This window comes from Notolepis coatsorum (assembly GCF_963971535.1).
Source record: "Notolepis coatsorum genome assembly, contig: SCAFFOLD_412, whole genome shotgun sequence".
Taxonomy (NCBI): Eukaryota; Metazoa; Chordata; class Actinopteri; order Aulopiformes; family Paralepididae; genus Notolepis; species Notolepis coatsorum.
This window is the reverse complement of record NW_028171982.1, coordinates 67,584-95,083: the sequence shown is the minus strand read 5'-3', so window position 1 is coordinate 95,083 and position 27,500 is coordinate 67,584. Positions and strand designations below refer to the sequence as shown.

The following is a 27,500-nucleotide window of genomic DNA, read 5'->3' as shown; positions in this document are numbered from 1 at the left end:
GAGAGCACTGCCCAATGTTCCCATCCTGCCCCGTTCCACCAGGACCGGGCCTAGGATCGTGACAGATAGATAGATAGATAGATAGATCGATAGATCGATAGATAGATAGATAGATAGATAGATAGATAGATAGATAGATAGATAGATAGATAGATAGATAGATAGATAGATAGATAGATAGATAGATAGATAGATAGATAGATAGATAGATATATAGATAGATAGATAGATAGATAGATAGATAGATAGATAGATAGATAGATAGATAGATAGATAGATAGATAGATAGATAGATAGATAGATACTGACCCAATACTGTACATAGGCAAAAAGATAAACGGAAAAAAAACAGGAGCAGAGCACGGTTAAAATGTTAATCTAAGAATGTATCAGGGCAATGCAATGGCATGTGGCATGTGGGATGAAAGAGTTTTTAATCATGTTTTGGGGCCAGAGGAAGAGGAAGAGGTTGATGTCTGTATGTTTTACACTGCTGCTTAGATAATGCTGTCAATCAAGAAGTGGTGTCATATGCACCCAGGAATGTGGTCTATTATAGTAGCTCATAATGCTGCCCCATATGCAAGGTAAAGTACTCTAATGTATTTAAAGGACTTCAGGTAACTTCAGGTCAGAATACAATCTGGAATTGGGACTGTTGATTCAGGCTTTAGGGAAACGATTAGATCATCGGAAAGAGTACCTCTTTATTGACATAAGTGGTATCAATGTTATATTTCATAGTATATACTAAATGGAGAGAGAAAGATGTGTGACATATGACAAAGGTTGTTGGTTGGCACTTACAGTAGGCCAATGATGTGGTGTGTGGCGTAGTTCAGGATGACCCTGACTGTGATGTTTTGACCTTAGTTTGACTGTGAGCGGGTATCAGTTTGCTCAGCAGTAGCTGTCCTCAAGTCACCCGTTCATGAGAAGAAAAAAAGGGAAAAAGGCCAGCGTGTGTGAGTGGGGTTAAGAATTCCAACTTGAGAAATATTTGTTTCACAAGAGTAAAAAAAAATATATTCCCCTTTCATCCTAATTTCTTCATCCGGCTCTCCTCTCCTCTCCTCCCCTCTCTCCTCTCTCCTCCCGTCTCGCCCCTCTCCTCCCCTCTCTCCTCCCCTCTCTCCTCCCCTCGCTCCTCTCTCCTCCTGTCTCCTCTCTTCGCCTCCTCTGTCCTCTCCTCTCTTCTCTTCTTTCCTCTGCTCTTCTCTCCTCTCCTCTTCTCTTCTCTGCACTTCTCTCCTCTTCTCTTTTCTCCTCTCCTCTTCTCTCCTCTCCTCTTCTCTCCTCTAATTGTATCTTCTCTTATATCCTCTTCTCTCCTCTCCTCTCTTCTCTTCTTTCCTCTGCTCTTCTCTCCTCTTCTCTTCTCTTCTCTGCACTTCTCTCCTCTTCTCTTTTCTCCTCTCCTCTGCTCTCCTCTCTGCTCTCCTCTTCTCTCCTCTAATTGTATCTTCTCTTCTCTCCCCTTCTCTCCTCTCCTCTCATCTTCTGCTCTCTCTTTGCTTACCCTTCTCTTCTCTTATATCCTCTTCTCTCCTCTCCTCTCTTATCTTATCTTCTTCTCTTATCTGCTCTCCTCTCTGCTCTCCTCTTCTCTCCTCTCTTCTCTCCTCTTATCTGCTCTCCTCTCTGCTCTCCTCTTCTCTCCTCTCTTCTCTCCTCTTATCTGCTCTCCTCTCTGCTCTCCTCTTCTCTCCTCTATTCTCTTCTCTGCTCTCTTCTTCTCTCCTCTCTTCTCTTATCTGCTCTCCTCTTCTCTCCTCTCTTCTCTCCTCTTATCTGCTCTCCTCTCTCCTCTCCTCTTCTCTCCTCTATTCTCTTCTCTGCTCTCTTCTTCTCTCCTCTCTTCTCTTCTCTGCTCTCTTCTTCTCTCCTCTCCTCCCCTCTCCTCTGCTCTCCTCTCCTCTTATCTCCTCTCCTCCGCTCTCCTCTTCTCTCTTCTCGTCTCGTCCTCTCAGCTTATACAATAGTTTTTTTTAACAACCCATCAAAGGTCGTCATGATTCTGACATGATTCCAGCAATAACCACATATATCATATATCCTCTCTTCTTCCCCTCTCCCCTTTCTTCATGCCTCTCCTCCTCTCCTCCTCTCCTCCTCTCCTCCTCTCCTCCTCTCCTCCTCTCTGATGCGGTTCATACGGAACTGTAGCAAAACCCCAGAAGCCTCTGATCTGCTTCCACTAATAAACAGCCTCTCCCCGTCCACCCCCCCCCCCCCCTCACTTCGCTGTCCTCAGCTCGTTCAAAGTTTTAGCAAAACCCCACAAACGTCTCTGATGTGATTCCAGGGGTGTAAAGTACTTGAGTAATTGTACTACTGTTTTTGTGGATTTGTACTTTACTCAAGTATTATTAGGTTTGTATACTTGTACTTTTACTCAATTACATTTCAGAGAAAGAAAACATACTTTTTACTCCTTACATTTAAAATGCAGACCTACAAAGTACAAATCTCGCAGGTCCAACAGTTTTAATTAGTATATTTGTTTCTCTGGCCGAACTAATGTTAATGTTATTAATCCTGCGGCCGCACATTATTTAAAAACATTAAAAAAAAAACATTCCCCATCAATGGAAAATGAACCCGCCCACACCCATGCTGATTGGTCCTTGTGCAAGACTAGAAAGTGGGGATCTTTGATTAAACACCTGCTATCAGAAGACAGTCAGAAAAAAGTTTTTACTTTGACTTTTTAGTACTTGTAGGCCTACATTTAAAAGTAGAAACTTTTTTACTTTTACTCCAGTGTGTTTTTAGCCAGATACTCTGACTTTTACTGGAGTATGATTTTTAGACGGTACCCATACTTTCACTTAAGTATAATTTCTGGGTACTTTTTAAACCCCTGGATAAACCCTGAATTCCACCGATAAACAATGGCAGCCGAACGCTGACTGACTGAAACCACTGACTCAGACCCGAAGAAGTGGGAACGCCAGGAACGTCACGGTTGGACTGAGGAGACGCAGCTGTGTTCCGTGACACTCTGGGATCACCGGAGGACTGCTGTTGTGCCGGATCACGACACGTCCAGAAACCACGCCCTGTCCTTGGGATCGCTCGTCCTCGCTCATCCTCACTCATCCAGACCCCACGCGTTAAACTGAAATGTTGGGTTTATTGAGATTATGCTTTAATAAAAAACATGAAGGGTCTTTTATTTAGTAAAGTATACATTGCAAGGTCGCTTCTGCGGTGGAACCGGACTCATCGATTATCGGACCTTCGTGATCAATATAGGTCAAGAGTACAAAGTACATATAGGTTAACCCTTTCACTACCATACTACCGAAGGTTAACCTTTCACTACCACACTCTTAGTGTGGTTGTGAAAGGGTTAACCATTTGTTGTGTGGCAGTGAAAGGGTTAACCTGTATGAAACTGTTTACTGTATGGAGCACAGTCTCAGGGGGCTCATCCAGAACCTTTCACTGTAAAGTACATGTTGTACATTATATGTGACAAATAAAAACAAACGTGAAAACTTGAACTATTGTCACAGTGAAAGGGTTAATGAGCTTTGGCTAAGAGGCGTGCTCTCATCGTGGCTGCTGGGAGTGACACTGAGCTTGAGGCCTTGTCCAGACTAAAACGATTTTGATCTATTTTCGTTTTCGTTTCGTTTTAAGGTTTCCGTAAAAACGAAAACGTCTCAAGATAATAAGTTCATGCCACAAATTTACAAAATAAATGTCTTTCCTGTTTCTTTTATTTTGAAAACCCCAGACCGGAAGTGTTATAGTGTCTGTTGCTAGCAGCTTAACTTGTGTCGGCCGGTTCTGTGCTTTTCGAGCTAACGTGACGTCATTCGTTTCCAAAGGAGAGGAGAGAAAGACTCACATGCAGCTCAAACTACCTGTTGGAATACATTTATTGATTGATGTTTAACTTGTCCCTGTGTGTGTCCAGTCATTTCGACTAGCAAACGTTGTCTGTATTTAACGTTACCTCAGGATACCACTGTCTATTGTATTTAGTTGGTTAGCTATTTATCTAATGTGGATAGCATTTTGAATAGCATCAATGCTAGCTGGCTGGCTACAGCTTTATTTACAAAATTATGGAGGCTTTAATCTGTTTGTGAAGTATCTTGTATCTTGTATCTTGTTGTCAAGGTAAGAGAGGATTTGTCATGATCAACTGAAGGGGTATGCTATGGAACAATATGTGTTTGGGTTTTCAGAAAAAGGCCAGCTATGTGACGCTAATCTCTAGTTAGTATCGTGTATTGCATCACAGTAGCCTCCCGATCAAGCTCAATAGCCATTGATGCCATTGTTGTTTAATAATAACTCCCGGTGTTTAATAAACACTTCTAGACAGGACATATATGTATCATGTTTCTTTTTTTTGTCTGGGTTTGCATGCGGATTAAGGGAGATGCGTGTGAGCATGTGTGTGCGCCTCGGTCGGGAGTGTGAACAGCAGAACTCCGCTTCAGACAGATAGAGAGAGCACAGCACATGTAAAGCTGTAAAAGCCTGATCCAGCTCAATAGCTGTACATGTCATTGTTGTGATGTTTTCACATGCAGGGTAAGGGAGAGAGGTGGGCTATCGCGTCATCGGTTCAGGAGAAGACGCGTATCGCTTGTAAAGATGGTGACGCAATGGGGGGCGTCTTCAGGCGTCTTCAGAATTGCACACTCTGGGAGCGCTGGTATCAGAAAGTATCGTCTTCAGGCTGCCAGAACGCAGTTCCGTGTGGCAGAACGGTGCAAACGATCAAATACTTTGCCTAAAACAACCAAAATCGTTTTAGTCTGGACATGGCCTCACCAGTGTAGAGAGGGGTGGGGGCTTGAAGGTGAAGACCGTAGCCACTTGCCTCTCACCTAGGTGTGAGTTAAAAGCTATTGTTTGGGGCAACCAAAATGGATTCCTCAACAAATCTGACCCTTTCTTTTCTTTTAACCTATGTAAACATGGGAACCTGGTTCTCAGAACTTGAAATATATCTATGTAATAGGTCAAATCCTTTGTATTTTTCTTTTTTTTAAGGTATATTCTTCATCTCTGTCCCTTTTGATGATGTAAATGATAGTAAATACAATTGTAAAAATAAATGAAAACACACAAATTTGCAACATGCAAACTTCAATCGACCTGATACACCTTGTAACCTTATAATCATTCAGTAAATAATGATATTACCCCAACTCTTCCCAGTATTAATTGATTGATTGATTGAAAACTTTATTAACAGATTGCAGAATGGGTACAATACAGTACGGCTCAATACACACAATTGTTAAGGGGATGCAGACCAGAGAAAGACTTTAGTCTTGTTTACATCAGGGTCCCCCATTTTCAATTCATCATAACATATATGACATACACGACATACAGATAGACAGTACTGCTACATATATACATTTATGACATACCAGATTTGCAAATACAGTACTGTTTGTGATACAAAAAGAGTCTAGAAAAGAGAGTATATACATTTGACATATATTTGACACATATTGTACATTGGACGAGGTTGGGTAGGTGGGGTGGGGGGGGACTGTACATAGGAGGTGGTTTGGTGGGTGGGGTGGGTCGGGTGGGGGGGTTGGGTAAGAGGGGTGGGTGGGGGACACTGTACAACTGTACAAGTAAAACTGTACATTGGAATATTGACAAAACCATACTTGGTCATTTACTGTACATTGGAGGGGGTTGGGTTAGGACATTTACAGGGGCCAGTTTCGAATTGCAGTCTCCCGTAGGTGTTCTTTGAGAGTGGTTTTGAAGGTGGGTAGTGATTCACATTCCTTTACAGCTTTGGGTAGTGCGTTCAATATCTCGCTGTGTTTTCTACATGACATAACGTGGTTTCAGATGCAACAGCCAGGTGAAATCACACATTTAGGGGGTAAAATCAAACCAGACACATTAATATCTGGCTGGTTGGTTGAGCCGGTCTGTTCAGAACTCACAAGGTTTGTATAAACAAGGTTTGACTGTACTCATCACTCATCCAGAACACATGGATCACATAGAATCTCTCTCCCGTGGAGTTTATTGCCCTGCATATTCTGGCTCCGGACGTTCAGAGATGTTGTTTGCTAAGGTCATCGTGATATAAATAGCCTATTTGTTGTTGCCTACATTCAGCAAGCAGTTCATTGGATGGTCAAAAGACAGATGAGGTATGAATCAAATCAAACCAAATCAAATGTATTTGTAAGGCCCGACAACACACGTTAATGTCCCCATGGGCCGGACACGTCTTCTTTAAACAAGTCAAGAAGAAACATCACAATAAATCAAGAACAAAGACAAAAACACCAGGAAATCCAAAATAAAATGTAAAATAAATAAATGCAACGCTCCCAGACGTACCCCACGCGAAGGTAAGGAAAAACTCACTAAAACCTAGCAATAGGAAAAAAGCACCACAGGCAATATGGAGGAGAGAAACCTTAGAAGGGCTGTTCAGAGGGGGATCTCCCTTCTTAGATGTCGGTGATGGTAGTGTTGCAATAAAACAGGTGAACAGTTGGTAAGCATGTACACATACGTGTATAATGAAACACAAATAAGTACATGCAATAGCAACTGGCGTACATAAGAACATTTTGAAAAATTTAAAATAGAGCTGATGACAGATCCATTTGAGGTATGGGGGGCAGCGTAGAGAGGGTCGCATCCTCCCGGCCATCACCACGGGACGTCCAGCACTCCGGTCATCACCACGAGACAATAGACATCCACTCACAGGGAGACAGGGAGACAGGACAGGCGTTAGACAGTTTACGTGTTTGTGATGGGCGGACATAGCAATAGATACATGTAGTAAGCATATTATGTGAATAGAATAGATACATCTATCTATCTATCTATCTATCTATCTATCTATCTATCTATCTATCTATCTATCTATCTATCTATCTATCTATCTATCTATCTATCTATCTATCTATCTATCTATCTATCTATCTATCTATCCATCCATCCATCCATCCATCCATCCATCCATCCATCCATCCATCCATCCATCCATCCATCCATCCATCCATCCATCCATCCATCCATCCATCCATCCATCCATCCATCCATCTATCTATCTATCTATCTATCTATCCATCTATCTATCTATTGTAAGATACTATAAACAGCCACACGTCTCTGCATCTACTGTATCTACTAAAGCTGTCGAGGTTCCATGGTAACCGGCATTCCATTTGCAATTATTTGTTTTATAATTTATTATTATCCCCCTCGGATCTGAGCACGGTCGGATTCCCGTCACACAGGTGACGCTCTGTTGTTTTCTGAGAAGCGATGGTGGTGATGATGATGATGGTGGTGATGATGGTGATGATGATGATGATGGTGGTGATGATGGTGATGATGATGATGATGATGATGATGATGATGATGATGATGATGATGATGATGATGATGATGATGATGATGATGAAGTGTAATGCTCTCCGTCTTCCTTCCTCCCAGCTCCTCGTATCATCACTCTGTTGGAGACGGTGGATGTGTTGTTGGATCACAACGCGACCTTCATCTGTGAGGTGGAGTCCCGCCCCTCTGCTGATGTCACCTGGACCAGGAACAACCACCCAATCCCGTAATGACACATCACCACTTACCTCTTCACAAGGAAACTATAAAAGAAGGAAGGGTCACTGCATCACTAGTGTAGTTGAATTAAATGGTATCACCGTCTCCTCGTTTATGGTCATTTCAACAGGTTATTACCTCGGATGTCACAATCATCAGCAATTTGTTGCATTGTTAACTTGCTAATGTTTGCTATATTGGTTTATGTATTTCCTCAGATAGCTGGTATATTTTGAAATGTAATACTTGCTTCAATAGAACTGGCACCAACGTCTAGTATCAATCAATCAAATGTATTTTGAAAGCACATTTAGACAGAACAACACGTCAACAAGCCAGGCGCTATAGGTGGGTTTTGAGTTTAGATTTAAAAGACTCGATGGAGGGGGCAGATCTGATGGACATGGGGATGCTGTTCCAGAGGTCAGGGGCTGCGACCTCAAAAGCACGTCCCCCCCCCCCCCCCCCCCTTTCCTTGCCTCTTCACAATCCACTGACATAAAAATACACACGGCAGTATATCATACAATTACATTTTTCTTACTCGGATGCATTCTATAGTGCATAAACATGAATTTGTCACTTTGTCAGAAAGTTGTTGAAATGGTTCCATATGTCAAAGGTTTTTGTCTGCTTTTTGGACATTGACATCTTGATTCGAATTTTCAAATTGTTATTTTCACTCAAAGTCGCATTCTATTCAACATGTTCTTTAACTCTGTAGAAGTTTTAAAGGCCATGATCAAAGAGAAGAAGGCTGCTCTCGGTCCTCACTCCACCACGGTGGAACCACCCTCCCACCACTGTAGTCTATACTGTACCCTCCCACCACTGTAGTCTATACTGTACCCTCCCACCACTGTAGTCTATACTGTACCCTACCATCCACTGTAGTCTATACTGTATCCTCCCACCACTGTAGTCTATACTGTATCCTACCATCCACTGTAGTCTATACTGTATCCTCCCACCACTGTAGTCTATACTGTATCCTACCATCCACTGTAGTCCACTGTAGTCTACCATCCACTGTAGTCCATCCACTGTAGTCTATACTGTATCCTACCATCCACTGTAGTCTAGACTGTATCCTACCATCCACTGTAGTCTATACTGTATCCTACCATCCACTGTAGTCTATACTGTATCCTACCATCCACTGTAGTCTATACTGTATCCTACCATCCACTGTAGTCTAGACTGTATCCTACCATCCACTGTAGTCTATACTGTATCCTACCATCCACTGTAGTCTATACTGTATCCTACCATCCACTGTAGTCTATACTGTACCCTCCCACCACTGTAGTCTATACTGTACCCTACCATCCACTGTAGTCTATACTGTACCCTACCATCCACTGTAGTCTATACTGTATCCTACCATCCACTGTAGTCTATACTGTATCCTACCATCCACTGTAGTCTATACTGTACCCTACCATCCCAGATTCACCACATTTATGAAAATGTACATACAGCATCTCAACATCTTCGGCCTCGCTCTCTCCCCTCTCCCCTCTCCTCTCTCCCCTCCCCTCTCTCCCCTCTCTCCCCCTCGCCCCCTCTCTCCCTCTTTCTCCCCCCACTCTCCCTCTTTCACCTCCCCTCGTTCCCTCTTTCTCCCCCCTCTCTTCCCTCCTTCCCCTCCCCTGTCTCCCTCTTTCTCCCCACCTCTCTCCCCCCTTCCCCTCCCCTTTCTCCTTCTTTCCTCTCCTCTCTCTCCCTCCCCTCCCCTATCCCTCTGTTCCCTCCCCTCTCTCTCCCCTCCTCTATCTCCCTCCTTCCCCTCCCCTCTCCCCCTCTCTCCCCTCCTCTATCTCCCTCCTTTCCCTCCTCTCTCTCCCTCCTTCCCCTCCTCTCTCTCCCCTCCCCTCCCCCCTCTTCCCCCTCCTCTCTCTCCCTCTCTCCCCTCCTCTATCTCCCTCCTTTCCCTCCTCTCTCTCCCCTCCCCTCTCTCCCTCTTCCCCCTCCCCTCCCCCATCTTCCCCCTCCTCTCTCTCCCTCTATCCCCTCCTCTATCTCCCTCCTTTCCCTCCTCTCTCTCCCCTCTCCTCTCTCCCCTCCCCTCTCTCCCTCTTCCCCCTCTCCCTCTCTCCCCTCCCCTCTCTCCCTCTTCCCCCTCCCCTCTCTCCCTCCTTCCCACCCTCTCTCTCCCACCCCTCTCTCCCTCTTCCCCCTCCCCTCCCCCCTCTTCCCCCTCCTCTCTCCCTCTTCCCCCTCCCCTCCCCCCTCTTCCCCCTCCTCTCTCCTCTCTTCCCCCTCCCCTCTCTCCCTCTTCTCCCTCCCCTCTCTCCCTCCTTCCCACCCTCTCTCTCTCTCCCTCTTCCCCCTCCCCTCTCCTCCCTCTCTCCCCTCCCCCTCTCTCCCTCCTTCCCACCCTCCCCTCTCTCCCTCCGTCCCACACCTCTCTCTCTCTCCCTCTTCCCCCTCCCTCTCTCCCTCTCACCCTCCCCCTCTCTCCCTCCTTCCCACCCCTCTCTCTCTCCCTCCTTCCCCCTACCCCCCATCTCTTCCCCTCCCCTTCCCTCCCTCCTTCCCACCCTCTCTCTCCCTCTCTCCTCTCTCCCTCTCTCCCCTCCCCTCCCCTCCCTCCTTCCCACCCTCTCTCTCCCTCTCCCCCCCCCCCTCTCTCCCCTCCCCTCCCTCCCTCCTTCCCACCCTCTCTCTCCCTCTCTCCTCTCTCCCTCTCTCCCCTCCCCTCCTCCCTCCTTCCCACCCTCTCTCTCCCTCTCTCCTCTCTCCCTCTCTCCCCTCCCTCCCTCCCTCCTGCCCACCCTCTCTCTCCCTCTCTCCCTCTCTCCCTCTCCTCCCCTCCCTCCCTCCCTCCTTCCCACCCCTCCCTCTCTCCTCTCTCCCTCTCCCCTCCCCTCCCTCCCTCCTTCCCACCCTCTCTCTCCCTCTCTCCTCTCTCCCTCTCTCCCCTCCCCTCCCTCCCTCCTTCCCACCCTCTCTCTCCCTCTCTCCTCTCTCCCTCTCTCCCCTCCCCTCCCTCCCTCCTTCCCACCCTCTCTCTCCCTCTCTCCTCTCTCCCTCTCTCCCCTCCCTCCTCCCTCCTTCCCACCCTCCCTCTCCCCCTCTCTCCCTCTCTCCCCTTCCCCTCCCCTCCCTCCCTCCTTCCCACCCTCTCTCTCCCTCTCTCCCACCCCCCCCCTCTCTCCCCTCCCCTCCCTCCCTCCTTCCCACCCTCTCTCTCCCTCTCTCCTCTCTCCCTCTCTCCCCTCCCCCTCCCTCCCTCCCTTCCCACCCTCTCTCTCCCTCTCTCCTCTCTCCCTCTCTCCCCTCCCTCCCTCCCTCCTTCCCACCCTCTTCTCCTCCCTCTCTCCTCTCTCCCTCTCTCCCCTCCCTCCCTCCCTCCTTCCCACCCTCCCCTCTCTCCTCTCTCCCTCTCTCCCCTCCCCCTCCCTCCCTCCTTCCCACCCTCTCTCTCCCTCTCTCCTCTCTCCCTCTCTCCCCTCCCCTCCCTCCCTCCTTCCCACCCTCTCTCTCCCTCTCTCCTCTCTCCTCTCTCCCTCTCTCCCCTCCCTCCCTCCCTCCTTCCCACCCTCCCTCTCCCCCTCTCTCCCTCTCTCCACCAGATACTATGACCCCCGGTACATCACCAGAGAGCGCGGTCAGATGTTGGTCATCCAACACGTCAGAGACTCGGACAATGGAGAGTATTGTTGCCTGGCCAGCAACGGGATCGGACAGCCTGCCAAGAGCTGTGGAGCCCTGCAGCTGAAGATGAGTACGTTGGCTTCTCATGATCCTCCACTCACGACTGTAGGACCCAGAGATACTAAACACACTCACACCAGACCGGTACAGAGATACTAACACACTCAACGAAACTCAGACTAGGGGCCCAGAGATACTAAACACACTCACACCAGACTGTAGGCCCCAGAGATACTAAACACACTCACACCAGACTGTACAGAGATACTAAACACACTCACACCAGACTGTAGGCCCAGAGTACTAAACCACTCACACCAGACTGTACAGAGATACTAAACACACTCACACCAGACTGGTACAGAGATACTAAACACACTCACACCAGACTGTACAGAGATACTAAACACACTCACACCAGACTGTACAGAGATACTAAACACAACTCACACCAGACTGTAGGCCCAGAGATACTAAACACACTCACACCAGACTGTACAGAGATACTAAACACACTCACACCAGACTGTAGGCCCCAGAGATACTAAACACACTCACACCAGACTGTAGGCCCAGAGATACTAAACACACTCACACCAGACTGTAGGCCCAGAGATACTAAACCACACTCACACCAGACTGTAGGCCCCAGAGATACTAAACACACTCACACCAGACTGTAGGCCCCAGAGATACTAAACACACTCACACCAGACTGTAGGCCCAGAGATACTAAACACACTCACACCAGACTGTAGGCCCCAGAGATACTAAACACACTCACACCAGACTAGGGGCCCCAGAGATACTAAACACACTCACACCAGACTAGGGCCCCAGAGATACTAAACACACTCACACCAGACTGTAGCAGAGATACTAAACACACTCACACCAGACTGTACAGAGATACTAAACACACTCACACCAGACTGTACAGAGATACTAAACACACTCACACCAGACTGTACAGAGATACTAAACACACTCACACCAGACTGTACAGAGATACTAAACACACTCACACCAGACTGTACAGAGATACTAAACACACTCACACCAGACTGTACAGAGATACTAAACACACTCACACCAGACTGTACAGAGATACTAAACACACTCACACCAGACTGTACAGAGATACTAAACACACTCACACCAGACTATACAGAGATACTAAACACACTCACACCAGACTGTACAGAGATACTAAACACACTCACACCAGACTGTACAGAGATACTAAACACACTCACACCAGACTGTACAGAGATACTAAACACACTCACACCAGACTGTACAGAGATACTAAACACACTCACACCAGACTATACAGAGATACTAAACACACTCACACCAGACTGTACAGAGATACTAAACACACTCACACCAGACTGTACAGAGATACTAAACACACTCACACCAGACTGTACAGAGATACTAAACACACTCACACCAGACTGTACAGAGATACTAAACACACTCACACCAGACTGTACAGAGATACTAAACACACTCACACCAGACTATACAGAGATACTAAACACACTCACACCAGACTGTACAGAGATACTAAACACACTCACACCAGACCTGTACAGAGATACTAAACACACTCACACCAGACTGTACAGAGATACTAAACACACTCACACCAGACTGTACAGAGATACTAAACACACTCACACCAGACTGTACAGAGATACTAAACACACTCACACCAGACTGTACAGAGATACTAAACACACTCACACCAGACTGTACAGAGATACTAAACACACTCACACCAGACTGTAGGCCCCAGAGATACTAAACACACTCACACCAGACTGTACAGAGATACTAAACACACTCACACCAGACTGTACAGAGATACTAAACACACTCACACCAGACTGTACAGAGATACTAAACACACTCACACCAGACTGTACAGAGATACTAAAACACACGCACACCAGACTGTAGGACCCAGAGATACTAAACACACTCACACCAGACTGTACAGAGATACTAAACACACTCACACCAGACTATACAGAGATACTAAACACACTCACACCAGACTGTAGGACCCAGAGATACTAAACACACTCACACCAGACTATACAGAGATACTAAACACACTCACACCAGACTGTAGGCCCCAGAGATACTAAACACACTCACACCAGACTGTACAGAGATACTAAACACACTCACACCAGACTGTACAGAGATACTAAACACACTCACACCAGACTGTACAGAGATACTAAACACACTCACACCAGACTGTAGGCCCCAGAGATACTAAACACACTCACACCAGACTGTACAGAGATACTAAACACACTCACACCAGACTATACAGAGATACTAAACACACTCACACCAGACTGTACAGAGATACTAAACACACTCACACCAGACTGTACAGAGATACTAAACACACTCACACCAGACTGTACAGAGATACTAAACACACTCACACCAGACTGTACAGAGATACTAAACACACTCACACCAGACTGTACAGAGATACTAAACACACTCACACCAGACTATACAGAGATACTAAACACACTCACACCAGACTGTACAGAGATACTAAACACACTCACACCAGACTGTACAGAGATACTAAACACACTCACACCAGACTGTACAGAGATACTAAACACACTCACACCAGACTATACAGAGATACTAAACACACTCACACCAGACTGTACAGAGATACTAAACACACTCACACCAGACTGTACAGAGATACTAAACACACTCACACCAGACTGTAGGCCCAGAGATACTAAACACACTCACACCAGACTGTACAGAGATACTAAACACACTCACACCAGACTGTACAGAGATACTAAACACACTCACACCAGACTGTACAGAGATACTAAACACACTCACACCAGACTGTACAGAGATACTAAACACACTCACACCAGACTGTAGGCCCCAGAGATACTAAACACACTCACACCAGACTGTACAGAGATACTAAACACACTCACACCAGACTGTACAGAGATACTAAACACACTCACACCAGACTATACAGAGATACTAAACACACTCACACCAGACTGTAGGCCCCAGAGATACTAAACACACTCACACCAGACTGTACAGAGATACTAAACACACTCACACCAGACTGTAGGCCAGAGATACTAAACACACTCACACCAGACTGTACAGAGATACTAAACACACTCACACCAGACTGTACAGAGATACTAAACACACTCACACCAGACTGTACAGAGATACTAAACACACTCACACCAGACTGTACAGAGATACTAAACACACTCACACCAGACTGTACAGAGATACTAAACACACTCACACCAGACTGTAGGCCCCAGAGATACTAAACACACTCACACCAGACTATACAGAGATACTAAACACACTCACACCAGACTGTACAGAGATACTAAACACACTCACACCAGACTGTACAGAGATACTAAACACACTCACACCAGACTGTACAGAGATACTAAACACACTCACACCAGACTGTACAGAGATACTAAACACACTCACACCAGACTGTACAGAGATACTAAACACACTCACACCAGACTGTACAGAGATACTAAACACACTCACACCAGACTATACAGAGATACTAAACACACTCACACCAGACTGTAGGCCCCAGAGATACTAAACACACTCACACCAGACTATACAGAGATACTAAACACACTCACACCAGACTGTACAGATATACTAAACACACTCACACCAGACTGTACAGAGATACTAAACACACTCACACCAGACTGTACAGAGATACTAAACACACTCACACCAGACTATACAGAGATACTAAACACACTCACACCAGACTGTACAGAGATACTGAACACACTCACACCAGACTGTACAGAGATACTAAACACACTCACACCAGACTGTACAGAGATACTAAACACACTCACACCAGACTGTACAGAGATACTAAACACACTCACACCAGACTGTACAGAGATACTAAACACACTCACACCAGACTGTACAGAGATACTAAACACACTCACACCAGACTGTACAGAGATACTAAACACACTCACACCAGACTGTACAGAGATACTAAACACACTCACACCAGACTGTACAGAGATACTAAACACACTCACACCAGACTGTACAGAGATACTAAACACACTCACACCAGACTGTACAGAGATACTAAACACACTCACACCAGACTGTACAGAGATACTAAACACACTCACACCAGACTGTACAGAGATACTAAACACACTCACACCAGACTGTACAGAGATACTAAACACACTCACACCAGACTGTACAGAGATACTAAACACACTCACACCAGACTGTACAGAGATACTAAACACACTCACACCAGACTGTACAGAGATACTAAACACACTCACACCAGACTATACAGAGATACTAAACACACTCACACCAGACTGTACAGAGATACTAAACACACTCACACCAGACTGTACAGAGATACTAAACACACTCACACCAGACTGTACAGAGATACTAAACACACTCACACCAGACTGTACAGAGATACTAAACACACTCACACCAGACTGTACAGAGATACTAAACACACTCACACCAGACTATACAGAGATACTAAACACACTCACACCAGACTGTACAGAGATACTAAACACACTCACACCAGACTGTACAGAGATACTAAACACACTCACACCAGACTGTACAGAGATACTAAACACACTCACACCAGACTGTAGGCCCCAGAGATACTAAACACACTCACACCAGACTGTAGGCCCCAGAGATACTAAACACACTCACACCAGACTGTAGGCCCCAGAGATACTAAACACACTCACACCAGACTGTAGACCCCAGAGATACTAAACACACATCACTCCTGTCCTCGCCTCCCTTCATCGGCTGCCTGTGCAGTTTAGGGTCAATTTTAAGATCCTGCTGTTTGCTTATAAAGCAATACACGGTCTGCCCCCCCCCCCCCCCACCCTACCTGACCGAGACCCTGCACCCCTACAGCCCATCACGGTCTCGGAGGTCTGCGGGCCAGTCCCTCCTTGTGTGATGGATCATATTGGTCTGGGTTGTGTTCGATGTTAAATGAGAATGTCCCGAGGGGGAGTCGAACAGGGGGCTCCCACGACACAGGCCGCTGCACTAAGAAGTGAATTCACTCCTAACTACCGTACCTATGCGTCTGTTAACCCTGTTATGAGGAAGTGAGTTTAACTTACCAGCCCACACTGCCACAGTCACCCGTCAACACACCTGTTTCCGTGACTGTGGACATACCCACGGACTTCCCCGTTACACTTGCTGTCCCTCCTGGCTGTCCCTAAATCCAGGCAAAAAAAAAGGGGGGACCATGCGTTTGCGGTTGCAGCCCCCAAACTGTGGAATGAGCTGCCCCCCCCCCACATTAGGCTGGCCCCAACGCTCCCAGTGTTTAAGTCCCATCTTAAAATTGTTTTCCCTAGCTTTAAAAAAAAATTAGTCTGCTGCTGTAATGTTGTTTGTAGTTCTGTGTACTTTGTATTGTGTTTATGTGTTTTTTACTATATTATGGTTTTTACTGTGAAGCACTTTGTTCAACCATGTTGTTTTTAAATGTGCTACAAATAAAGTCTCTCTCTCTCCCTCTCTCTCTCTCTCTCTCTCTCTCTCTCTCTCTCTCTCTCTCTCTCTCTCTCTCTCTCTCTCTCTCTCTCTCTCTCTCTCTCTCTCTCTCAGAGCCCCAGATTAAGCGCCACCCCACTAACGTCACCCAGCTTCTGGAGTCCAAGGTGGTGCTTCCCTGCGTCTCCCTCGGCAACCCCAAGCCTGACATCACCTGGCTTAAAGATGACGACATCATCCAGGTCCTTGCTTCATTCTGAATATGAAAAAAACTAACAACAACAACAACAACAACAACAACAACAACAACAACAACAACAACAACAACAACAACAACAAGTGCATAGTTTTAGTAGAGTACTGTTTAGTAACAGTTTAGTAGTATAGTAATATTTAAGTTTTTCGATTTTCTACGATACAGCTAGATTATGTTTAGTGTTTTGTACAAATAAAATAAATAAGAGTTGTTTAACCCTTTCACTACCACACTACCAAATGGTTAATCCTTTCACAATACAGAAGGTTAACCCTTTCACTGCCACACAACAAAGGGTTAACCCTTTCACAGCCACACTACAGAAGGTTAACCCTTTCACTACCACACTACATAAGGTTAACCTTTCACTATCACACTACAGAAGGTTAACCTTTCACTACCACACTACAGACGGTTAACCTTTCACTACCACACTACAGAAGGTTAACCTTTCACTACCACACTACAGAAGGTTAACCTTTCACTACCACACTACAGAAGGTTAACCTTTCACTACCACACTACAGAAGGTTAACCTTTCACTACCACACTACAGAAGGTTAACCCTTTCACTACCACACTACAGAAGGTTAACCTTTCACTACCACACTACAGAAGGTTAACCTTTCACTATCACACTACAGAAGGTTAACCTTTCACTACCACACTACAGAAGGTTAACCCTTTCACTACCACACTACAGAAGGTTAACCTTTCACTACCACACTACATAAGGTTAACCTGTCACTACCATACTACAGAAGGTTAACCTGTCACTACCACACTACAGAAGGTTAACCTTTCACTACCACACTACAGAAGGTTAACCTTTCACTACCACACTACAGAAGGTTAACCCTTTCACTACCACACTACATAAGGTTAACCTGTCACTACCACACTACAGAAGGTTAACCTTTCACTACCACACTACAGAAGGTTAACCTTTCACTACCACACTACAGAAGGTTAACCTTTCACTACCACACTACAGAAGGTTAACCTTTCACTACCACACTACAGAAGGTTAACCTTTCACTACCACACTACAGAAGGTTAACCTTTCATTACCACACTACAGAAGGTTAACCTGTCACTATCACACTACAGAAGGTTAACCCTTTCACTACCACACTACAGAAGGTTAACCTTTCACTACCACACTACAGAAGGTTAACCTGTCACTATCACACTACAGAAGGTTAACCCTTTCACTACAACACTACAGAAGGTTAACCTTTCACTACCACACTACAGAAGGTTAACCTGTCACTATCACACTACAGAAGGTTAACCCTTTAACTACCACACTACAGAAGGTTAACCTTTCACTACCACACTACAGAAGGTTAACCTTTCACTACCACACTACAGAAGGTTAACCTTTCACTACCACACTACAGAAGGTTAACCTTTCACTACCACACTACAGAAGGTTAACCTTTCACTACCACACTACAGAAGGTTAACCTTTCACTACCACACTACAGAAGGTTAACCTTTCACTACCACACTACAGAAGGTTAACCTTTCACTACCACACTACAGAAGGTTAACCTGTCACTATCACACTACAGAAAGTCAATATGTTCATTTGCCTGACTGTGATACGAAGCTATAGCAAAGCAATTTATATGTCATTCAGTCAGTAGCTTATACAACAAACACTGTCCTGCACATTAACCCTTTCACTACCACACTACCAACTGGTTAACCCTTTCACTGCGACAATACAGGAGGTTAACCCTTTTCACTGCCACAAGACAAATGGTTAACCCTTTCACTACCACACTACATAAGGTTAACCCTTTCACTACCACACTACAGACGGTTACATATGTAGTGTGGTAGTGAAATGGTTAACCTTTTGTAGTGTGGTAGTGAAACGTTAACCTTTTGTAGTGTGGTAGTGAAAGGTTAACCTTCTGTAGTGTGGTAGTGAAAGGTTAACCTTCTGCAGTGTGGTAGTGAAAGATTAACCTTCTGTGGTGTGGTAGTGAAAGGTTAACCTTCTGTAGTGTGGTAGTGAAAGGTTAACCTTCTGTAGTGTGGTAGTGAAAGGTTAACCCTCTGTAGTGTGGTAGTGAAAGGTTAACCTTCTGTAGTGTGGTAGTGAAAGGTTAACCTTCTGTAGTGTGGTAGTGAAAGGTTAACCTTCTGTAGTGTGGTAGTGAAAGGGTTAACCTTCTGTAGTGTGGTAGTGAAAGGTTAACCTTCTGTAGTGTGGTAGTGAAAGGGTTAACCCTTTGTAGTGTGGTAGTGAAAGGTTAACCTTCTGTAGTGTGGTAGTGAAAGGTTAACCTTCTGTAGTGTGGTAGTGAAAGGTTAACCTTCTGTAGTGTGGTAGTGAACGGTTAACCTTCTGTAGTGTGGTAGTGAAAGGTTAACCTGCTGTAGTGTGGTAGTGAAAGGTTAACCTTCTGTAGTGTGGGAGTGAAAGGTTAACCTTCTGTAGTGTGGTAGTGAAAGGGTTAACCTTCTGTAGTGTGGTAGTGAAAGGTTAACCTTCTGTAGTGTGGTAGTGAAAGGTTAACCTTCTGTAGTGTGGTAGTGAAAGGTTAACCTTCTGTAGTGTGGTAGTGAAAGGTTAACCTTATGTAGTGTGGTAGTGAAAGGTTAACATTCTGTAGTGTGGTAGTGAAAGGTTAACCTTCTGTAGTGTGGTAGTGAAAGGTTAACCTTCTGTAGTGTGGTAGTGAAAGGTTAACCTTATGTAGTGTAGTAGTGAAAGGTTAACCATCTGTAGTGTGGTAGTGAAAGGGTTAACCTTCTGTAGTGTGGTAGTGAAAGGTTAACCTTCTGTAGTGTGGTAGTGAAAGGTTAACCTTATGTAATGTGGTAGTGAAAGGTTAACCTTATTTAGTGTGGTAGTGAAAGGTTAACCTTCTGTAGTGTGGTAGTGAAAGGTTAACCTTCTGTAGTGTGGTAGTGAAAGGGTTAACCTTCTGTAGTGTGGTGGTAGTGAAAGGTTAACCGTCTGTAGTGTGGTAGTGACAGGTTAACCTTCTGTAGTGTGGTAGTGAAAAGTTAACCTTCTGTAGTGTGGTAGTGAAAGGTTAACCTTCTGTAGTGTGGTAGTGAAAGGTTATCCTTCTGTAGTGTGGTAGTGAAAGGTTAACCGTCTGTAGTGTGGTAGTGAAAGGTTAACCTTCTGTAGTGTGTTAGTGAAAGGTTAACCGTCTGTAGTGTGGTAGTGAAAGGTTAACCTTCTGTAGTGTGGTAGTGAAAGCTTAACCTTCTGTAGTGTGGTAGTGAAAGGTTAACCTTCTGTAGTGTGGTAGTGAAAGGTTAACCGTCTGTAGTGTGGTAGTGACAGGTTAACATTATGTAGTGTGGTAGTGAAAGGTTAACCTTCTGTAGTGTGGTAGTGAAAGGTTAACCTTCTGTAGTGTGGTAGTGAAAGGTTAACCTTCTGTAGTGTGGTGGTAGTGAAAGGTTAACCTTCTGTAGTGTGGTAGTGAAAGGTTAACCTTCTGTAGTGTGGTAGTGAAAGGTTAACCGTCTGTAGTGTGGTAGTGAAAGCGTTAACCTTCTGTAGTGTGGTAGTGAAAGCGTTAACCTTCTGTAGTGTGGTAGTGAAAGGTTAACCTTCTGTAGTGTGGTAGTGAAAGGGTTAACCTTCTGTAGTGTGGTAGTGAAAGGTTAACCTTCTGTAGTGTGGTAGTGAAAGGTTAACCTTCTGTAGTGTGGTAGTGAAAGGGTTAACCTTCTGTAGTGTGGTAGTGAATGCGTTAACCTTCTGTAGTGTGGCAGTGAAAGGTTAACCTTCTGTAGTGTGGTAGTGACAGGTTAACCTTCTGTAGTGTGGTAGTGAAAGGTTAACCTTCTGTAGTGTGGTAGTGAAAGGTTAACCTTCTGTAGTGTGGTAGTGACAGGTTAACCTTCTGTAGTGTGGTAGTGAAAGGTTAACCTTCTGTAGTGTGGTAGTGAAAGGTTAACCTTCTGTAGTGTGGTAGTGAAAGGTTAACCTTCTGTAGTGTCGTAGTGAAAGGGTTAACCTTCTGTAGTGTGGTAGTGAAAGGTTAACCGTCTGTAGTGTGGTAGTGAAAGGGTTAACCTTCTGTAGTGTGGTAGTGAAAGGTTAACCTTCTGTAGTGTGGTAGTGAAAGGTTAACCTTCTGTAGTGTGGTAGTGAAAGGTTAACCGTCTGTAGTGTGGTAGTGAAGGGTTAACCTTCTGTAGTGTGGCAGTGAAAGGGTTAACCTTCTGTAGTGTGGTAGTGAAAGGTTAACCTTCTGTAGTGTGGTAGTGAAGGGTTATCCTTCTGTAGTGTGGCAGTGAAAGGTTAACCTTCTGTAGTGTGGTAGTGAAAGGTTAACCTTCTGTAGTGTGGTAGTGAAAGGTTAACCTTCTGTAGTGTGGTAGTGAAAGCTTAACCTTCTGTAGTGTGGTAGTGAAAGGTTAACCTTCTGTAGTGTGGTAGTGAAAGGTTAACCGTCTGTAGTGTGGTAGTGACAGGTTAACATTATGTAGTGTGGTAGTGAAAGGTTAACCTTCTGTAGTGTGGTAGTGAAAGGTTAACCTTCTGTAGTGTGGTAGTGAAAGGTTAACCTTCTGTAGTGTGGTGGTAGTGAAAGGTTAACCTTCTGTAGTGTGGTAGTGAAAGGTTAACCTTCTGTAGTGTGGTAGTGAAAGGTTAACCGTCTGTAGTGTGGTAGTGAAAGCGTTAACCTTCTGTAGTGTGGTAGTGAAAGCGTTAACCTTCTGTAGTGTGGTAGTGAAAGGTTAACCTTCTGTAGTGTGGTAGTGAAAGGGTTAACCTTCTGTAGTGTGGTAGTGAAAGGTTAACCTTCTGTAGTGTGGTAGTGAAAGGTTAACCTTCTGTAGTGTGGTAGTGAAAGGGTTAACCTTCTGTAGTGTGGTAGTGAATGCGTTAACCTTCTGTAGTGTGGCAGTGAAAGGTTAACCTTCTGTAGTGTGGTAGTGACAGGTTAACCTTCTGTAGTGTGGTAGTGAAAGGTTAACCTTCTGTAGTGTGGTAGTGAAAGGTTAACCTTCTGTAGTGTGGTAGTGACAGGTTAACCTTCTGTAGTGTGGTAGTGAAAGGTTAACCTTCTGTAGTGTGGTAGTGAAAGGTTAACCTTCTGTAGTGTGGTAGTGAAAGGTTAACCTTCTGTAGTGTGGTAGTGAAAGGGTTAACCTTCTGTAGTGTGGTAGTGAACGGTTAACCGTCTGTAGTGTGGTAGTGAAAGGGTTAACCTTCTGTAGTGTGGTAGTGAAAGGTTAACCTTCTGTAGTGTGGTAGTGAAAGGTTAACCTTCTGTAGTGTGGTAGTGAAAGGTTAACCTTCTGTAGTGTGGTAGTGAAAGGGTTAACCTTCTGTAGTGTGGTAGTGAAAGGTTAACCTTCTGTAGTGTGGTAGTGAAAGGTTAACCTTCTGTAGTGTGGTAGTGAAAGGGTTAACCTTCTGTAGTGTGATAGTGACAGGTTAACCTTCTGTAGTGTGATAGTGACAGGTTAACCTTCTGTAGTGTGGTAGTGAAAGAGTTAACCTTCTGTAGTGTGGTAGTGAAAGAGTTAACCTTCTGTAGTGTGGCAGTGAAAGAGTTAACCTTCTGTAGTGTGGTAGTGAAAGAGTTAACCTTCTGTAGTGTGGTAGTGAAAGGGTTAACCTTCTGTAGTGTGGCAGTGAAAGAGTTAACCTTCTGTAGTGTGGTAGTGAAAGAGTTAACCTTCTGTAGTGTGGTAGTGAAAGAGTTAACCTTCTGTAGTGTGGCAGTGAAAGAGTTAACCTTCTGTAGTGTGGTAGTGAAAGAGTTAACCTTCTGTAGTGTGGCAGTGAAAGAGTTAACCTTCTGTAGTGTGGTAGTGAAAGAGTTAACCTTCTGTAGTGTGGTAGTGAAAGAGTTAACCTTCTGTAGTGTGGTAGTGAAAGGTTAACCTTCTGTAGTGTGGTAGTGAAAGGTTAACCTTCTGTAGTGTGGTAGTGAAAGGTTAACCTTCTGTAGTGTGGTAGTGAAAGGGTTAACCTTCTGTAGTGTGGTAGTGAAAGGTTAACCTTCTGTAGTGTGGTAGTGAAAGGTTAACCTTCTGTAGTGTGGTAGTGAAAGGTTAACCTCCTGTAGTGTGGTAGTGAAAGGTTAACCTTCTGTAGTGTGGTAGTGAAAGGTTAACCTTCTGTAGTGTGGTAGTGAAAGGTTAACCTTCTGTAGTGTGGTAGTGAAAGGTTAACCTTCTGTAGTGTGGTAGTGAAAGGTTAACCTTCTGTAGTGTGGTAGTGAAAGGTTAACCTTCTGTAGTGTGGTAGTGAAAGGCTAACCTTCTGTAGTGTGGTAGTGAAAGGTTAACCTTCTGTAGTGTGGTAGTGAAAGCGTTAAAGTAAACAGCAGGAAGGTGAACTGTCCTTCTCCGGCAGGTGAGCGAGCGCGTGAGCGTCATGGAGAACGGGGCGCTGAAGATCCACAGCACCCAGAAGCAGGACGCGGGTCAGTACCGCTGCGTGGCCCGGAACAGCTTCGGCCTGGCCTTCTCCAAGCCGGTCACCATCGAGGTGCAGGGTGGGTGTCTGGACCGTCCACAGCATGTTCATGATGCCCTTCTTGTCCTCAGTGTTGGAATATACAGGCAGGGGTGTAAAAAGTTATAAGAAATTATACTTAAGTGAAAGTATGGGTACCGTCTCAAAATCTTACTCCAGTAAAAGTCAGAGTATCTGGCTAGAGACACACTTGAGTAAAAGTCAAAAAGTTTCTACTTTTAAATGTACGTAAGTAGGCTACTAAAAAGTTAAAACGTTTTTTTTTTTTAAATGGATAGACCCTGGCCCTCATGCATCAACGTGGACTTTGAACTTGACCTACTTCCACACGTAAGCACGGAATGTAGAACTAGCGTACGCACAGGGAAGTCGGCATTCATCACACGTGCGTACGCAGGCTCTATGGTCCTCCGTGTTGATGAATACCACTTTGTTCTACCGTCAATGCTCGTGCATGATTATCCATATATGGTCATGAAAATGAGGAAACACCCCCCATGGGATGTGAAATAATGGACCGACCCGAGCGGGACTCCGAGAAACTCCACGGAGAATTCACTGCTGTCGAACCAAGAAGACACTATCGCGTATTATGATTTATGGGATAAATAAAAGGCGGACTTGTAAACGGTGATGTCAGATATCAACGGCTCCCTAAAACCATTGCTGCAATTCTGCCTGGACAGCTCAAAATACTAATAAAGACCGTTCGTTGACCACTGTTTGGCGCTGGTTGTGTGTCATTATAACCGTGCTGTATGAATGCCTTTATTAGTTGTGTTCGATTGGCTATATGATTTTTAGAGGCATCTATTTTGTTGTCGGCTAATAAAGACCGCGCTGGAATATGACTGCCTTTTCCCGTGTTGTTTGATTAATACCCACGGATTAAAGTTCTCCTCAATTCTATTCCAAATCGCGATGGATCTCCCGTCAATTTTCTACCTGCTGCATATGATTTCTAGAGGCATACTACAATCTATTTTGATGTCAGTATTGGGTAGCCTATATAAACAATATAATACGAGAGCATAGAACAATGAATCTCACTGCATGTATGATGTATCCTGCCTTTCAATACATGAACTTGAATCCCATCATATAGTCTGTCTACTATCTGCATGGTGTCATTGCAATGCGTTTTCTATTCTTTCTTGTACAGTAAAAAGGGGGAAGAACACTATATTCATATGACTTATTCTGCTTACAGCTTCGAAATTCCACTTGTTTCGTTTAACGTAAAGCCTTTTAAATATAATCAAAACGTTCCCGTGTTTCGGCGGTCTGTGCGCAAAATAATAACGAGTTGAGCTTTATGATTTATGATGAATTGAAAATGGGGGACCCTGATGTAAACAAGACGAAAGTTGGTCTGCATCCCCAATTAACAATTGTATGTACTGAGCTGTACTGTACTGTACCCATTCTGCAATCTGTTAATAAACTTTTCAATCAATCAATCAATCAAGCTACGCGGAGCGCAGTCAGTCAGTAGCCTACACCCCGTATATTCCGATAACGCTATATAAACCATGAATGAATGAATGAATGAAAACTTTATTAACAGATTGCAGAATGGGTACAGTACAGTACAGCTCAATACATACAATTGTTAAGGGGATGCAGACCAGAGAAAGACTTTCGTCTTTTTTACATCAGGGTCCCCCATTTTCAATTCATCGTAACATATATGACATGCTGCATTCATTCTGAGAGAAAGATCTATTATTCCAAATGCTATTTATAGGGTTTTGACCATAATTACACTACTGTTGCTATCTTACAATGAACTATAATGAACTACGGTTCATACAGAACATCCAGTGTTATTATGCACAGAAGCTCATTTCCTTGTTGTAATAATATATTCTACCACTGGGAGCTAGGTACGCCAGGTCTGAAATGTGCGTAGATGTACGCACGAAGTCAAGTTCAAATCGAAATTGATGAATCCCACTCTTTGCTTAGAAATGATCGTACGCACGGGTTACGCACAGATCTGTGCGTAGAACACGTTGATGCATGAGGGCCCAGGGGTCTCAAACTCATTCCACCATCGGCCAAGTTTTCATTATAACTACACATTGCACCAGGTGAGTTAGTTGAAGAGGTGAGCCAATTAGTGTAATCATCAGCTGGTGTTTAGGCTGGAATGAAACTCTGACTGTCTATTCTTCTGATAGCAGGTGTTTAATCAAAGATCCCCGCGTTCTAGTCTCGCACAAGGACCAATCAGCACGGGTGTGGGCGGGTTAATTTTCCATTGATGGGGATTTGATTGGCTGTTTTTAAATAAAGCCCGGCCGCAGGATTAATAACGTTAACGTTAGTTCAGCCAGAGAAACAAATATACTAATTAAAATGGTTGGACCTGCTAGATTTCTACTTTGTACTTTGTAGGTCTGCATTTTAAATGTAAGGAGTAAAAAAAAAATGTCTTCTCTGAAATGTAATTGAGTAAAAGTACAAGTATACAAACCTAATAATACTCACGTAAAGTACAAATCCCCAAAAACGGTACAGTACTTACAGTATTGTAACTGTTACATTCAAGCCTAAAATATGGCTCGTCAAGGCCTTGAATGCGACGTGGTGGACACAGGACACTGGACAAAAGTTTATCAAAAATAACTATTTATTTACAACTAACTAAATGGACAGAAATAGTGGGAGCTGGGTGTTCCAGACTCCAAAGTTAAATAACAAAACTATAAGCAAAAGGAAGAACAAGCCGAATGTACAACAAAATAGTGAGAGCAGGTGAGACGCTGGAGAGCTGAGACATCTCCTGTGAAGTGGGGGAGACTTGACTGCTGCCTGCACTCTGCATTTGTAGGGCGTGGTGCCTCATCACCACACCTGTGATCAATTAAAAAGCGGCCATTTTAAACACAAGCAAAAACAACAGAAGTGTGTATCAATTAAACCACCAATTAGTGACAGCACACTTAACCACAATGTGAATATGCACCACAGACAGTAAGTATCCCTCCACCATGTGAAAGTAATACGTAACACCCCCACACCGAAGATTTATGTTCTTCTCCCAACTATAGCCCAAAGAAACCATCACCAAGAGAATGAACATAAATAAATAAGGGGATACTTACCAACCTTACCCAAAAAAAATGCAACCACACACTCAACATGTGCAGCGCCTGTACTGTGTTGAGTGTGAGCTCCGGTCAAGAGTCACACTCAACTGTACATAAAAAATTAATTGCGACCCACAGCCCATGAGTCACTACCACAAAGCGATAACGGGTCGGCCCCTGTCGAACTACTGAGGAACATTCGACACCGTCGTTTAGCAACCCCGTCCTGATACCCGCCCAAGCGAGACCCCACCAAAATGTACCCAGCCGGGCCTGGATGGAGCGGAGCGAGTGGAAACAGCTGGGCAACTAAACCCCACTCAGCCCCTACTGAGGCACAAGGCCTAGAAGCCAAACCACCCACCAACAGATCAACACAAAACAAAAACTTTACCTTAACAGGCCGCTCCACCGATACCGACCTGTCAAAAATAGGCATTAAACCGAAATCAATATGAGAGACAGGCTCATTGCACACAGGATAGCCAAGATAGCCAACAGGAACACAAGACACTCCACACGTCCCTGGCACCACCACAGGGCCCATCTCCCACCCTCCTGACACCGGCAGGCCAGGAACAGACATTAAACCATGATCTCCCAGAGCAGGATGTACCGCCACAGGCACGTGACCACCGTCTCTGGAACACAGTAACATCTCATCAATCACAAAAACATTTGGATCACCACTCAAAATGGCGCCACAAAAAATAACATGGTCAGGATCCAAAACGGTGTCACTCAAAACAACATCAATAGGATCCAAAATGGCGTCACCCAAATTAGCACTGTCATG

General features: G+C 44.7%; 1 protein-coding gene across 1 annotated transcript in view; it reads left to right on the top strand.

Annotated features, from left to right (window-relative positions):
• The window catches only part of LOC311248141 (muscle, skeletal receptor tyrosine protein kinase-like), a gene marked incomplete at both ends in the record, with an annotated part of 115,451 nt that overhangs the window by 34,067 nt on the left and 53,884 nt on the right, over nucleotides 1-27,500 (top strand). Inside the window, 4 exons of the mRNA XM_084339081.1 lie at nucleotides 7,465-7,591; nucleotides 11,163-11,314; nucleotides 16,990-17,117; nucleotides 23,487-23,628. Coding sequence (XP_084195207.1) covers nucleotides 7,465-7,591; nucleotides 11,163-11,314; nucleotides 16,990-17,117; nucleotides 23,487-23,628 — 549 coding nt within the window. The remainder of the gene's footprint in view (nucleotides 1-7,464; nucleotides 7,592-11,162; nucleotides 11,315-16,989; nucleotides 17,118-23,486; nucleotides 23,629-27,500) is intronic.